At 44.6% G+C, this 14,067-nt stretch overlaps 1 protein-coding gene across 1 annotated transcript in view; it reads left to right on the forward strand.

Annotated features, from left to right (window-relative positions):
• Tnfrsf19 (tumor necrosis factor receptor superfamily, member 19) overlaps nt 1–14,067 on the forward strand; it is a 51,294-nt gene that overhangs the window by 4,710 nt on the left and 32,517 nt on the right. Inside the window, exons 3-4 of the mRNA XM_013013137.1 lie at nt 7,642–7,820; nt 9,374–9,459. Coding sequence (XP_012868591.1) covers nt 7,642–7,820; nt 9,374–9,459 — 265 coding nt within the window. The remainder of the gene's footprint in view (nt 1–7,641; nt 7,821–9,373; nt 9,460–14,067) is intronic.

Here is a 14,067-nt window from a genome sequence, read left to right on the forward strand (position 1 = left end):
GAGCGCTTGCCTTGCATGCCTGAGGCCCTGGGTTCGATTCCTCAGCACCATATAAGCAAAAAGAAAAAAGCCGGAAGTGGCGCTGTGGCTCAAGTGGGAGAGTGCTAGCCTTGAGCTGAATTGCTGAGGGACAGAGCCCAGGCCCAGAGTTCAGGCCCCACGACCGGACTCCCCCCCCCCCCCAAAAAAAAAAACAAAGAGAGATGGCTTGGTGCCAGTGGTTCACAACTCTAATCCTAGCTACTCAGGTGGCTGAGATCTGAGGATCTTAGTTCAAAGCCAGCCAAGGCAGGAAAGTTTGTGAGACTCTTATCTCTCCAATAAACTATCAAAAAAAAAAAAAAGCTGGGAGTATATCTATGCCTCAGGTGATAGAGTTCTAGTCTTCAACAAAAGAAGCTCAGACAGCCCCTAGGCCCTGAGTTCAAGCCCCAGGACTGACAAATAAAGAAGAAAAAGGAAAGAGAGAAAGAAAAAAGAAGGAAGACAAAGGAAGGAAGAAATAAGCAAGAGAAAAGAAGAAAGAAAAAGAGAGAGAAAGGGAGGGAAGGAAGGAAGGAAGGAAGGAACAAGGTCAGTTCTGGCTTAGGATCACATAGTATAGACCCACAATCTGTTTCTGCTCACTCCATGAGCTCCTCCCCCCAAGGCATTATGGGTAGAGTAGCCCAGTCCCCTTAGTCCCTCTGGATCCTGGGCTCCCACAAAGCCCTCACCCCCTTTCTTCTCTAGTTCCTCCTAGGTACTCACCCTCTGGTCACTAGTTAGCTTTCCTGTTAGCTTTTTAAAAATATGTCAGGTCACTGAGCCAGTTGGAATCTGTTTAAAGGACTTTATCCCAAGGCACTATATTTATTTATCTCTTCCATTGCAGAGTTGCATTTTTTGAATGCTTCTAAGGAAGACTGAGAATGTTTTGCCAATCACAGCGTGAAATGTTAAAAAAAGAAAAGAAAAGAAAGCTGTACTTACAGCCTAGCAGCCATGGTTCATGCCTGTAAATCCTAGCTACTCAGGAAGTTGAGATCTAAGGATCAAGGTTCAAAGCCAGTCCAGGCAGGGAAGTCTGTGAGATTCTTAGTTCCAATAAATTACCAAAAATCCAGAGGTGGAACTGTGGCTCTAGTGGTAGAGCACTAGTCTTGAGAAGAGAAAAAAAAAGTACTCAGGGACAGCACCCAAGCCCAGGACTGGAACAGAAACCACACTCTACTCACTTTGCTTCCTAATATTTGTTGGGCATGGGACCCCTAAATATGTGTGACTTAGTCATCAGCCATCCTTAGATCAGGACAATAAACATAACTTTGCAATTCATGAGAGACAGTGGTTTTTGCTTTTCGAAAGAAACCTCATTATTTTGTGCCAGTAATGAGATTTGAACTCAGGGTCTTGGGGCTGTCCCTTAGCTTTTTTATTCAAGGCTGGCACTTCAACATTTAAGCCACACCTCCAGTTCTGGCATATTGCTGGTTACTTGGAGATTTTTTAGAGTCTCATAGACTTTGCTGCATGGGCTGGTTTCGAACCATGACCTTTACGTCTCAGCCTTCTGAGTAGCTAGGATTACAAGTGTAAGTCATAGGCGCTGGGCATGAACCACATTAGACTTCAAGACTGACTGCCTAGAATTGGTCCCCCTCCGTGGCTCCTCCTCCTGCTCAGAATTAACGCCAGCAATGTGCTTTTAACTGATCTCCTCGCAGTGGTAAATGAGGAAACTGGCTTTTGCTTTAGCCACTTGAAACAGGCTTCAAACCTCTGGCATAGTTTTCAGAGTTAGCTTTTCTAACCAATCATTAGGATATCTTTTAGTTAATGTGAAAAAATTAACCCTTGAAAACAACAAAATACCAATCCAATTTTATATTTTCAAAGATATCCAATTTTTGAAAACTATTAAAGTCGCCAAAAATGAATGTAATTTGCCAAGATAAAAGGGGAGGGACTGATTTCAACCATTTAATTACAGTACTGCACACTTTATTTATGTTTAATTCCACATGATGGGGCTAAGGTTGTTTGAGTGATATTAACAAGCTCTCACTTGTCATTTTTCTTAAAAACTACTGTGGGTTTTTATAAACTGAAAGTTGGAGAAGAACATTACCTCCTTAAAGTTGGTTTTTATTAAAGAAATTTAAAAAGCTGGTTTCTGAGCACCGGCTACGTAAATTGAATTTGTTATTTCCATTGCTCTAGATTTTCCTCCACCCAAAACTTCCCCAAAACAAAAAATTTCTTCCCCATCTACATTGGGAATGGAACATTGAACCTTTCAAAGTTCAAAGAACCAAAGCTAATAACTTTTTGGCTATACAAATAAATACTTCATTACACCCAAGGCGAAAATGTACTTTCCCCAAAGGTCTCCTAGATGCTTCCCTGTGGTTGGGCTGTGGCCTTCCACTGTGGACATAAAACCAGCTGGTGTTTTTTTTTTTTTTGTGAAATGCTACAGTTTCAGAGAGAGAGGGATTTCAGGGAGACTGCTTGACTTGAGTCATGTTGCTACTGGACAGCCATCAAATGGGGCTCAAAATCCTGGGCAGGCAGACAAGAACTACCTTGCTAGCTAGGGGGAGGGAAAGAGGAGGGGAAAGGAGGATACTGGATGGTGATCCAAGATAAGGAAGGCTGTCCAACCCCCACTTTTCTGAGATCCCACCTGTCTCCCCCAACCCCTATACCAAGACCCTCTGCACAGGTACTGCTTAGCTAGTGACTCATGCCTGTAATCCTAGCTACTCAGGAAGATGAGATCTGAGGATTGTGGTTCAAAGCCAGCCCAGGCAGGAAAGTCTGGGAGCCTCTTAACTCCAGTTAATCACCAGAAAGATGAAAGTAGAGCTATAGCTCAAGTGGTAAAACAATAGCCTTGATACAAAAGCTACAAAAGAATGTAAGACCCTGAGTTCAAGTCCCAGTACACACACACACACACACACACACACACACACACACACACACACGCACACACGCACGCACACACAATGGATTCCCTATAAGTAAGGACAAGCCTTCTAACAAGGCTTCATCTTAATATTGTATTATTATTTTATCTCTGTATTTTCTTTTCTTTGTGCCAGTAGTACATTGGGATTTGCACTCTCTCACAGCTGACTGAAACCAACCATCCAGCAGGGTTTGTACTGCGACAGGCAGGTGGGGTGCTGGACACCATTTGGGGATGGAGGAGGAGGGACTGATGGAATAGGGAAGAGGCAGCACTCTGGCTGAGATCATTTGACAGGATTCTGTAGCAAATGGGCTCCTGAAGACATAACCCAACTGAAACGGGCTTCAGAGAGCCTAACCAGAGTCTTATCAAGCAGCGTCTTGGCCAGGAGGCTACAACCAAACATAGATCACTCCTATACTTACTTACTTGTCTACCTGCTGCAGAAAGTAATATTCTAGGTAATTTCTCTAGGCGCTACCCATCCTACTTAAAAGTTATGTGGGGGAAAAAACAAATGATTTGAACCTGTTTTCCCTATGTGCACCTCAAGGCATCTGGTCAAATGCAAGTGGCCATATGTATGCAGTTCAGTTCCTTCTCTGTCCCGGCTGCTGATCTGCTACATGGTAAGCAGCTCTAGTTACAGTTATAGGCTCTCAGAGTGTCCTGGGGAGCACTGTACAAGATGTTCAAGGGAGCACTCTTGCAAGATACACTAAGGTGTATCCCTGGGGAGCACTCTCCAAGGTGCGCTGGGGAGCACTCTGCAAGATCCACTGGAGAGCACTTTGCAAGATGCGCAGAGGAGCACTCCTCAAGATCCAATGTAGAGCATTCTGGGATGCCTTAGGGAGCACACTTCAAGGAGTACTAGGGAGCACTCTGCAAAGTGTACTAGTGGATGGGGAGCACTCTGCAAGATGAACTAGGCAGAGACAACCAAAGCTAGCTAGAGAACAGTGTTAAGCATTTGTGCACACATCCTATAGGCTCTTTCTACCAGGTTGCTCCCCCAAACCTGAAACCAGTGTTTTCCTGTTAGAAGGAGTAGGAAGTAAGGGTCTGGGTGGAAAGAAAGCTGTCCTGCTGAATTGAATGGACAAACTCTGATAGGTGTAGTCATTTTCTATGTACAAAGAGGGAAAGAAGGAAAATGAGAAGAGATGGTCTCTAGCAAGGGGGGAGATGCCCATTTTTAAAGGTCCAAGCCAGTGCTAGCTGGGACTGCCATAGTTAGGGGCTTGTATTCTCTTTGAGGTCTTCTGCTCCCCTGTTCACTCCACAGCTATTTACTGCATTTAATGAAGAGGATTGCAAGGCATTTTAATCACCTGGTTTTACTGAGGGAAATAAAAACATCAAAGTAGACATTTATATTGGGGGTAATTTAATATTTTATATGCAGTTTACTTTGTAGTCTAGATTACCAGTAATTACAGAGTCTCTGTGTTTATAAGGCTTTGAAGTATGACAGTCAACTCAAAAACTTGATCGTGGCCGTGAGCCTCATACTGTAACTTAATTCCTTGAAAACATCTTCTCTGAATTTCTAGTGAATTCAAGATTTCTCCTGGGTTCAGGGTGTACAATGGTCACTTCATGAATGTCTTAGCCTAATACTTGCAAGTGATTGTTTGTTTGTACTGGTGCCGGAGTTTGAACTCAGGCCTTCCTGATCTCATGTGGCTTTTCCCCTCAAGGCTAGCATTCTACCACTTGAGCCATACCTCTATTTCCAGCTTTTTGATGGTTAATTGGAGATGAGAAGTCTTACAGACTTTCCAGCCTGGATTGGCTTTGAACCACAATCCTCAGATCTCAGCCCCCTGAGTGGAAAGGATTACAGGTGTGAGCTACCTACTCACACTTCTTTTCTTTTTCCTCTTTTCCTTGTTCTCTTCCCCTTTTTCCTCCTCCTCCTTCTCCTTCTCCTTTTCCTCCTCCTCCTCCTTTTCTCTCTCCCTTCTTTCCTGTGTTGTAACATAACCCAGGCTGCCCAGATCAAAGCCAGATTGTGAAACACTGGCTCTGCCTGAGACTTGGATGCTTTCTTTTGCCAGTAAACAATGCATCCCTTCCCCCCCCACCCCCCAGTGTCACGTGCACATGCTTTGATCCCACTCTGAGGCTGTGTGTGGGAGGCTCTCTTCAGTTCTCACAGCCCTCACCATGACAGAAGTGCTCAGGAAAACCACACATATGTCCCGGCACGGTCACAAGTACCAGAACAGCCACTGCTCCCTCCTGCCATGCCCTAGATATCGCCAAGGGAATTCTTAGTGACTAACTCACCTCCCGCTGGACCTCTCTCAACCCGTCATGGTAGGCATTGAAGCCATTCAGTGGCTCACATCTGTAATCATAGCTACTTGGGAGGCTGAGAAAGGAAGGATCAAGGTTTAAGGCCAGCCAGGGCAGAAAAGTTCTCCAGACTCCCTTCTCAACTCATAGCTGAGTGCAAAAGCTCATGTCTGTTATCTCAAATTACATTAGAGACCAAAATTGGGAAGATCGTGACTAGACTCTAGCAGGAAAGTCCTCAAGACTCCATCTCCACAAAGGGAAGATTAACACAGTGGGGCAAGCCTGTGATCCCAGGAAAGATGGGAAGCCTTGAAACAGGCAGATAGTGGCTCCAGGAGGCAGAGAAATAAGACCCCCACCTAAAAAGAACCAGAAAAAGCCAGCCCTGGTGGTTCATGCCTATAATCCTCACTAGTCAAGCAGATTATGGCTTGAAGCCAGCCTGTGCAGGAAAGTCCAAGAAACACTTATCTCCAATGAAAGAAAACCAGAAGCGGGACTGTGGCTTAAGTGGTAGTACGCTAGCCTTGAGTGAAAAAGCTCAGTTACAGTGCCCAGGCCCTGAATTCAAGACCCAGGACCAGCCAAAAAGAAAAATGAAAGAACAACCAGCAAAAGACTGGGCTGGAAAGCATAATTCAAGTGGTAGAGTACCAGCTTAGCAGGCCACAAGGCTCTGAATTTAAACCCCAATACTGAGAAGGAAAAAAAAGGGGGGGAGTGGAATTTTAAAGTCAGACAGAGCATCCAAAAGGAGAAAAGATATCATTCACCCAAAAGATGAACGAGCTAATTAGTAAAAAGGCTAGACTGATTAGTAGCATTTCTTATGGAGTAGTATACTACCCAGAGCAGTATTGTATTTATGCTAGTTTGGCCAATAAGTACAGCTTAGTTGATTTAGTATATAAAGATGGGTGGAGAAATAAATGTCGGTACATTTCATGGACAGATGAAGATTTGAACTAGCCGAGACCTGCATTCTAGCCCTGTATCCAGGGCTGCCATTGAGAAAACTAAGACCCTAAGAATTTCATCTGCACCTGCTTCCTCAGCCACATCTGTTTGGTGTTCTTGGGTTTGCTCAGCTTCTCTCTGCAAAGGTCTTGCAATTACAAGGACTATCACAAAGCACTGGCGGCCACTGTTGTGAGTGAGCACCCTGCCAGACACCTCCCTGTATGTATGAAATGCACATTAAAGAAACCAGCACAAGATGTGGAGCTCACACCTGTAGTTCTAGCTACTCAAGAGGTTGAGCATTGAGGATCGAGGTTTGAAGCCAGCCCTGGCAGGAAAATCCATGAGACTCATATCTCTAACCAGCAAAAAGCCGGAAGTAAAGACATCACTCAATTTGTAGAGTGCCAGCTTTGAGTAAAGAAGCTAAGGGACAGCCCAAGGTCTTGAGTTGAAGTCCCAGTTCTTGCACTCTTCCCATCCCCCCAAAATGACCTAACACACCCTACAATGTGGTGGTTATAAAGAAACTGCCAGTTTCAAACCCTGGCTCTAACTGTACCATGGCCCCTTGTAGAAGGATGCCTCTTTTCTCTCTTCCTCTCTTGCCAGTGCAGCACACAGATATTGCCTTTTCTTTTCCTTCTCGTGTGTGTGTGTGTGTGTGTGTGTGTGTGTGTGTGTGTGTGTAGTACTGGGTCTTGAACTCAGAGTCTGGGCACTGTCTCTGGGCTTCTTTGTTCAAGGCTAGCACTCTACCACTTGGCATAGCTCCACATAAGGCTTTTTTGGTGATTCATCGCAGTCAAGAGTCTCATAGTCTTTCCTGCTTGAGTTGGCTTTGAATCTCAAATCTCAGCTCTCAGCCCCCTGAGTAGCTAGGACTACAGGCGTTAGCCACCATGCCCAACTTCTTTTTGAACAAATATGTAAGCATCTTTCTGCGTTTAGGTCTTCAGTTGCTGAGCATGTCAGGGCACTTTGGTGCACAGATTTCCAAGCATTCACGCTCATGAAGGAAATCTTTCCCGTGCTGAGCTCCGGCTCTTAGTGTGTCTTCATTCATGCTTCTATTCTGCATTGAGCTATAAGTCCGAACAGTTTCCTGACTTAGTTCCTGCACCGTCCCAGGACTGGCTCAATTGGCAAAGAAGATGCCACGATTCTACCCTAATCTAACAAGAAAGCCACAGCAAGAGTCTGGAGATCATTTCTTCTTTCTGGCTGCTACCCCAGAGTAGATGACTAAGAACTCAGTAAGGGAGATGATTAGCCAGGGAAGGGCCACTTCTGTGTAGGAAAGGCGATGCTGGTTAATTATGACACCAGATCTCCACTTTCTCCCCCTCTAAGTTCCTTCGCTGTTCTTCGCCACTTGAAGTTAATGGCTGTCTGTTGCCTGTTCCCCTTGGCAGGAGTGTGGCTTCGGCTATGGGGAGGACGCGCAGTGTGTGCCGTGCCGGCCGCACAGGTTCAAGGAGGGCTGGGGTTTCCAGAAATGCAGGCCGTGTCTGGACTGTGCCCTGGTGAACCGATTCCAGAAAGCCAACTGTTCCTTCACCAGCGACGCCATCTGCGGAGACTGCTTGCCAGGGTGAGTGGCCACAAGTGCAGCGTCCTCTATGTATGCTTCCACACTGAACAACACTGATGCTTACCCAGAGGCATCTGCAGAGATCTGGTGGCGTCTTGTCTCCATATCCACTTCGGAGGGTCTGGGGGCCTCTGTGCTTACTTGGTGCCAAGTTGCTGGTGACAAATGGCATCAACAGGTGTGTTAACAAAGAGAGCAGTGTCAGGAAAACCTCCTGAGGTCTTGCAGACCATTGTCAAAGAAAAACTTAAACAGATCAAGAAGTAAATAAGCAACTCATGAAGAGACCCAGCTGGGCAGTGGTGTCATCCTAGCTACTCAGGAGGCTGAGATCTGACGATCACGGTTTGAAGCCAGCCCAGGCAAGACAAATCCAAAAGATTCTATGTCCAATGCCAGTGCGTGGCTTTTCCATCTGCTTGTGTGTGTGTGTGTGTGTGTGTGTGTGTGTGTGTGTGTGTGTGTGTGTGTGTGTCTACCTCTTCATCTGGAAAATGGGCAAAGAGGAAGTTCCCAGGAGTGGGAATGGCTGAGATCAGGCAGTCTTCTGAGAGGGGCAGAAAAGAAGAAATTAAAGACTTGATTCCCCCCCACACACACACACATGCTCGCCCCAAAGCTACCTTCTGGGTATTTTCAGAAAACCCCTGGAGATTTCCTCATGCTTAACCCCATGGCTGTTATCTGAGCCCCAGGACTGGCTTCAGTTTCTTCACTGTCACCTCATTCTTTAAGTAAATACATCATTTGGGGGCAAGTTAAAGATAAACAAACACTTGAATGACTGCTTCACAGTTTATTTATGTGATTAGTTTTAAATTACATCCTTTCCAAGCCAGCATTCATGAGAAGAGAGCAGGTGGTTTGTTTCATAGTGATTGGCACTCAGGTCTTTTGAGAACATTGTACACATGGATCATGGTTCCAAGCCAGCCCAGGCAGGAAAGTCCTTGAGACTCTTATTCCAATTAACCACCCAAAAGCCATGAATAAAGGTGTAGCTCAAGTGGTAGAAAGTCAGCTTTGAAGGAAAAAAAGCTAAGGGAAAATGCTCAGAACCTGAATTCAAGCCCCAGTACTAGGACAAACAAACAAACCCCAACACTTGATTTATAAGGTGTTTGATACTTTCAATTGCACCAGAAATGCCCCCAAATAGCTGATTTCTTATTCTCCCACTATTACATCATCCCAATATAGAAAAGGGGTACATTGGGGAGAATCATAAAGTTATCGATACTTCAGATGTATTTCCTGCCTGCCCAGAATGGCCACCAAAGGATTTGCCTGTCCACAATTCTACTGTATTTCAGCTTTTGTATGTATGTTGGTACTAGGCCTTGAACTCAGGGCTTTGCACTTTTACTTAGCTTTTTGGCTTAAAGCTGGTGCTCTACCACTCCAGCCATACCTCCACTTCCTTTGGGTGCTTATTCTTTAAACCATAGAACTAACCTTGGAGATCATGGATAATTTGTGTTGTTAACTCATGTCACTATGACTGTCAACTCAGATAACAGAGCTAATCAGAGTCATTTTCCTTTCTCTTCTAGATTTTATAGGAAGACGAAACTTGTTGGTTTTCAAGATATGGAGTGTGTGCCTTGCGGTGACCCCCCTCCTCCATACGAACCGCACTGTGAGTGATCGTGTTCCAAGCTGGGCACAGGGGACAACCAGCCTTTTACTGTGTTATGTTTTAGAATTTTTCTTCTTTCCTTGGCAAATGGAACAAAAATCTCTCTCTACCATTGGCCATTAGATACCCTGCTTTCCAAAGTGGTCCTCCACATGAGTCTTCATTCCTTCCTTTTTCTTGTTGAACAAATCAGTGAGAAGAGAAAGCTCCTTGTGTACTGGGAATATGGCTTTACCTAACACAATGGAGCCTTGTCTCTGTGAGTTAACATTAGTTCATCTCTTTGATCCTGTGCTTTCCTTAGAGATAAAAGGTATTTGTTTCCAATTTTCAATCTGCATGGATTTGGCACAGAAGAAAGGATGACTGTTCGCCCTCTTAGTGCTAAGTATACAAACCTGGCCAACAAACCCTTCTCCCAGGTTATATTATGGTTGCCAGTGCCCCAGCAGGGATTGGGGGAAAACTATGCCTCATCCTCAAAGAAACCGTGATGACCAGGCAAGAGGGTAAAGGAACATGCTCTCTTCCTCACAAGAGCTACACTGGCCTTTTGTGAGGGCGATGTTTTGTTTTTTATCTTGTTATTTTGATGCTGGCACGGAGGCTTGATCTCAAGGCCTTGCACTCTTGCTTAGACTTTTTGGCTCAAGGCTGGTGCTCTACTACTTGGGTGAAGCTCCATTTCCAGCTTTTTCCTGGTTAATTGGAGATAAGAGTCTCATGGACTTTTCTGCCCAGGCTAGCTTCGAACGTCAATCCTCAAATCCCATCCTCCTGAGTGGGTAAGATCACAGGCATGAGCCACCAGCACCCAACACTGCTGACTTTTTCTTGTTATTTTCTAAAGATTTCATTCTTTAACTAAAGTGTACAAATCTACGATGTCATAGATAGTGAAAGATGCACTTATTTAATGTGAATAATAATCTATTTCTCCATGTATGAGACCATTTGGAAAGCAAAATACATTGTTTTTCCACATCCAAAATGCAACGTGCTCAGGAGAGAGAAGACCGTCTGGAGCTGTAGTGAACAGCACTGGTGCTTATCTTTCTTCTAGAAAGTTGGAGTCTTTCGCTGTTCCTAGGGATCTTTCCAAAACACAGCTAATCTCTTCATAGGAGAGTCTGGCATGGTTGAGAGGAAATTATACACTGTGCCTTATGTTTTCCTTCTTCTCCTTTGGGTTTTTGAACTTGGGTACAAAGAGTTTCTTCTGAGGTGTATGCCCTCAGGCTATCCAGAAGGGGTACTTCAAGGATGGGGCTTGTGTCAAGGGTCAGGAGGCAATGCAGAGGCTGAGATTTCCTGGGTCTCAGGAGTAACCCTGTGCTGCTGACTTACCTCTTGGCTCCTGGCTTCTAACACTTTTTGGATGCTCAACTCTTCTCTCATGGTTCTTTGGAGCTGCTGTCTTATGCATGCAATTGACTGTCCTAGATATGTGGTATTTAGTAGAGACTGTGTGAGTGGTTCTAAGAAGAACTGGGAAGGTAATGTGGCAGGCATACAGCCCCACTCAATAGCCATCACGGGGTGTTGCGGGAAATTTCATAATGTAATCTAGAATGTCTAAAACCGAGCGCTGGGGGTGTGGCTCCAGTGATAAAGGGCATGGCTCAAACGGTGCTATAGTTTAACTGGCAGGAGGCATGGCACAAGTGGTAGGGGTATGGTTCAAGTGATGTGGGCATGGCTCAAGTTGTAGACAGCCTAGACAGCCTGCCTGGCAAGCTCAAGGTCCTGAGTTCAATCCCCAGTCCTGTAAAAAAAGAAGGAAGGAGGAGCTGGGAAGGTGGCTCAGTGGTAGAGCGATTGCCTTGCATGCATGAGGCCCTGGGTTCAATTCCTCAGCACCACATAAGCAAAAAAAGCCAGAAGTGACACTGTGGCTCAGGTGATAGAACGCTAGCCCTGAGCTGAAGAGCTGAAGGACAGCGCCCAGGCCAGAGTTCAGGCCCCACAACCGGCAAAAAATTTAAAAAAAAAAAAAGAAGGAAGGAAGGAAGGAAGGAAGGAAGGGGAAAGAAAGAAAAGGAGTCTAAAACTGAGCATCATGGTATGTGTTTGCAATTCTAATTACTCACAAGGCTGAGTCAGGAGGATCAATTGAGACAGCAGTTCAAGAGTAGCATAATCAATATAACAAGACCTTCCCAACTTAAAAAAAATAGAGAAGATTGGAAGTGTGGCTTAGTGACAGAGCTTGCCAACGTACATGAGGCCTGGGTTGTATCCTCTGTATTGGAAAAGACAGCAAACAGGGGGGGGGAGGAGGAGGAAGAAGAGGAGGAGAAGGAAGAGAAATGTCTTATGTAGAATTTTCAATCTTTGCAGCTAGTAACAAGGTGGAACATAACTGGGAACTGTTTAAGTAGGCTTGGATTCCTGATTTGCTCTGTACTGATGTACAGCCTCAGGCAAATCATCACCCCTCTTTGAACCTCTGTTTCCTGGCCTGGAAAATGGGGACACATGAGCTCCCTACCTGCAGATTTGGGAGAGAACCAAATGAAGAAGTCTTGAGTGTCAGCCACAGGGACAACCAATACCCTCACTTCCTCTTTTCCATCCACCACGGCTATTTACTTTGCAAGGCTGCACACAGACCTGTGGGGAGGTCATCACAGTGGACCGGGCCCCGAGGTCCAGCTCACTGGTGGGTGAGCAGCGAGAGACACTTCATAGGAGCTGCCATGAAGCTAGAAGTTTGATAAACTCCTGCCATAAGACTGAGACGCAGGGCACCCCCCCCACTCCATCTGCTTTCTTGTCTTTCTCATTGCCAAGCCTCACACCCCACCAAAAGAGCACCCCTCACACACACTCCTGAACTAATCATGGATTTGTGATGCTCAGTGGTCCCACAGGTCACTAATTAGTCATAATGACCGATTGGGCATGGGGCACAGTCTAAGTAGTGCCATTAATACAAATTACCATTGAGTTAAAAGGTCCTTTCTAATGGAATTCTGGATGCAGGCTCTGCTCCAACTTCTTCCACACCTAATAATGGAACGCACAGAAGAAATAGAAGAAGGAAGAAAAAAAAGCAAGACATTTTAGAACCATATCCTTCCTGCCTTGGGTCTGATAAGAAAGGCAGATTTTTGTGTGATTTCTTTGAGCCATATTTGCTTTTTTGGAACAAATGGCTTTGAAAAGCATTCAAAGTGGGTTTTCACCAGGGCATAACTATATTGAACGTGTGTTTAACCTAGATGTTTGCTTTGCTCTTGGGGGCTTCGTAAAACAAGCCACGTGATTCTAAAGATAGTGAGCAATCAGTGAATAGTTCGTGTGGGAGGAAGGGAAGGCCAGCCGGACAGCCACGGGGCCCTGAGACACTACAGGAATGTCATCTGGCTCAGGACCCCGTCAACAGTCACTTTCCCTTGTACCAAGAAGTATTTAGTTGTGTTGTGGAAGAAAATTATGATTTTTCCAAAGAGAATTTAAAGTGTTTTCTTGTAAAACAAATGCAAATAGTTTAAAAGGACTAGAAATGTGTCTCTTTTTTGTTTGTTTATGCAATCCTAGGGTTTAAACTAAGGCCCTGGATACTGTCCCTGAACTTTTGTGCTCAAGGCTAGCAATGTACAGCTCCACCTCTGGCTTTTTGGGTGGTTAATTGGAGATAAGACTTTCATGGACTTTCTTACCCAAGCTGGCTTTGAACCTTGATCCTCAGATCTCAGCCTACTAAGTAGCTAAGATTACAGGCATGAACCACTTCCACCCAGCTATATGTCCCTTTTTTTTTTCTTTGAACCTCTACTGGGGCTTGAACTCAAGGCCTGGGTACTGTCTCTTAGTTTTATTTGTTCAAGGCTGGTGCTCTACCATTGAACCACACTGCTACTTCCAGCTTTTTGCTGATAACTTGAAATAAGCGCCTCATGGACTTTCCTGTCCTGGGTGGCTTTGAATCACAATCCTCAGATCTCAGCCTCCTGAGATTATAGATATGAGCCACTAGCACCCAGCTGAAATATGGTTTTTTTGCCTTTTTAAAAATGTTTTTTATTGTAAAAATAAAAGTTACATGAATAAGGCAATGAGTACATTTCCTGTCCAGCATTGTGACATCCTCCTTTGTTTTTCCCCTACCATCCCTTCCCTCCCCACCTCCCCAACTCCTCCCTCTCACCCCCCCCACTAAGTTGTAAAGTTCATATTGAACATAGTGTCTTGTACATCTCATTGTTACAATGGGTAAACCTATATCCTTATTTCAGCATTTTGTTATTTTCCTTCCCCTCCCCAAATTAGAAAAATGTATACACAAGATGCAGGGTACCAACATCAAATAGAGCGACAACAATGGTTATACCATGGGGAAAGAACATACAAAAGAAACAAAAAAAATCACATAGTACATTTTAAATATGTTAAAAACAATAGCAAGAAAGAAAAAACAAGTTGTGTTCCTGTCTTGGGGTTCATTTCACTTAACTTCATCTTATATGGTCATATGTGCATAGCTTTTGACATTTTCTGCTTGTCCTAGACTTATACTAGATATTGCAAATAAGGGAAACCATGGGACCTATGTTTGTTTGGGCCTGGCTTACTTCACTTAATATAATTTTTTCCAAGTCTTTC

This window comes from Dipodomys ordii, unplaced genomic scaffold (assembly GCF_000151885.1).
Source record: "Dipodomys ordii isolate 6190 unplaced genomic scaffold, Dord_2.0 Scaffold1, whole genome shotgun sequence".
NCBI lineage: Eukaryota > Metazoa > Chordata > Mammalia > Rodentia > Heteromyidae > Dipodomys > Dipodomys ordii.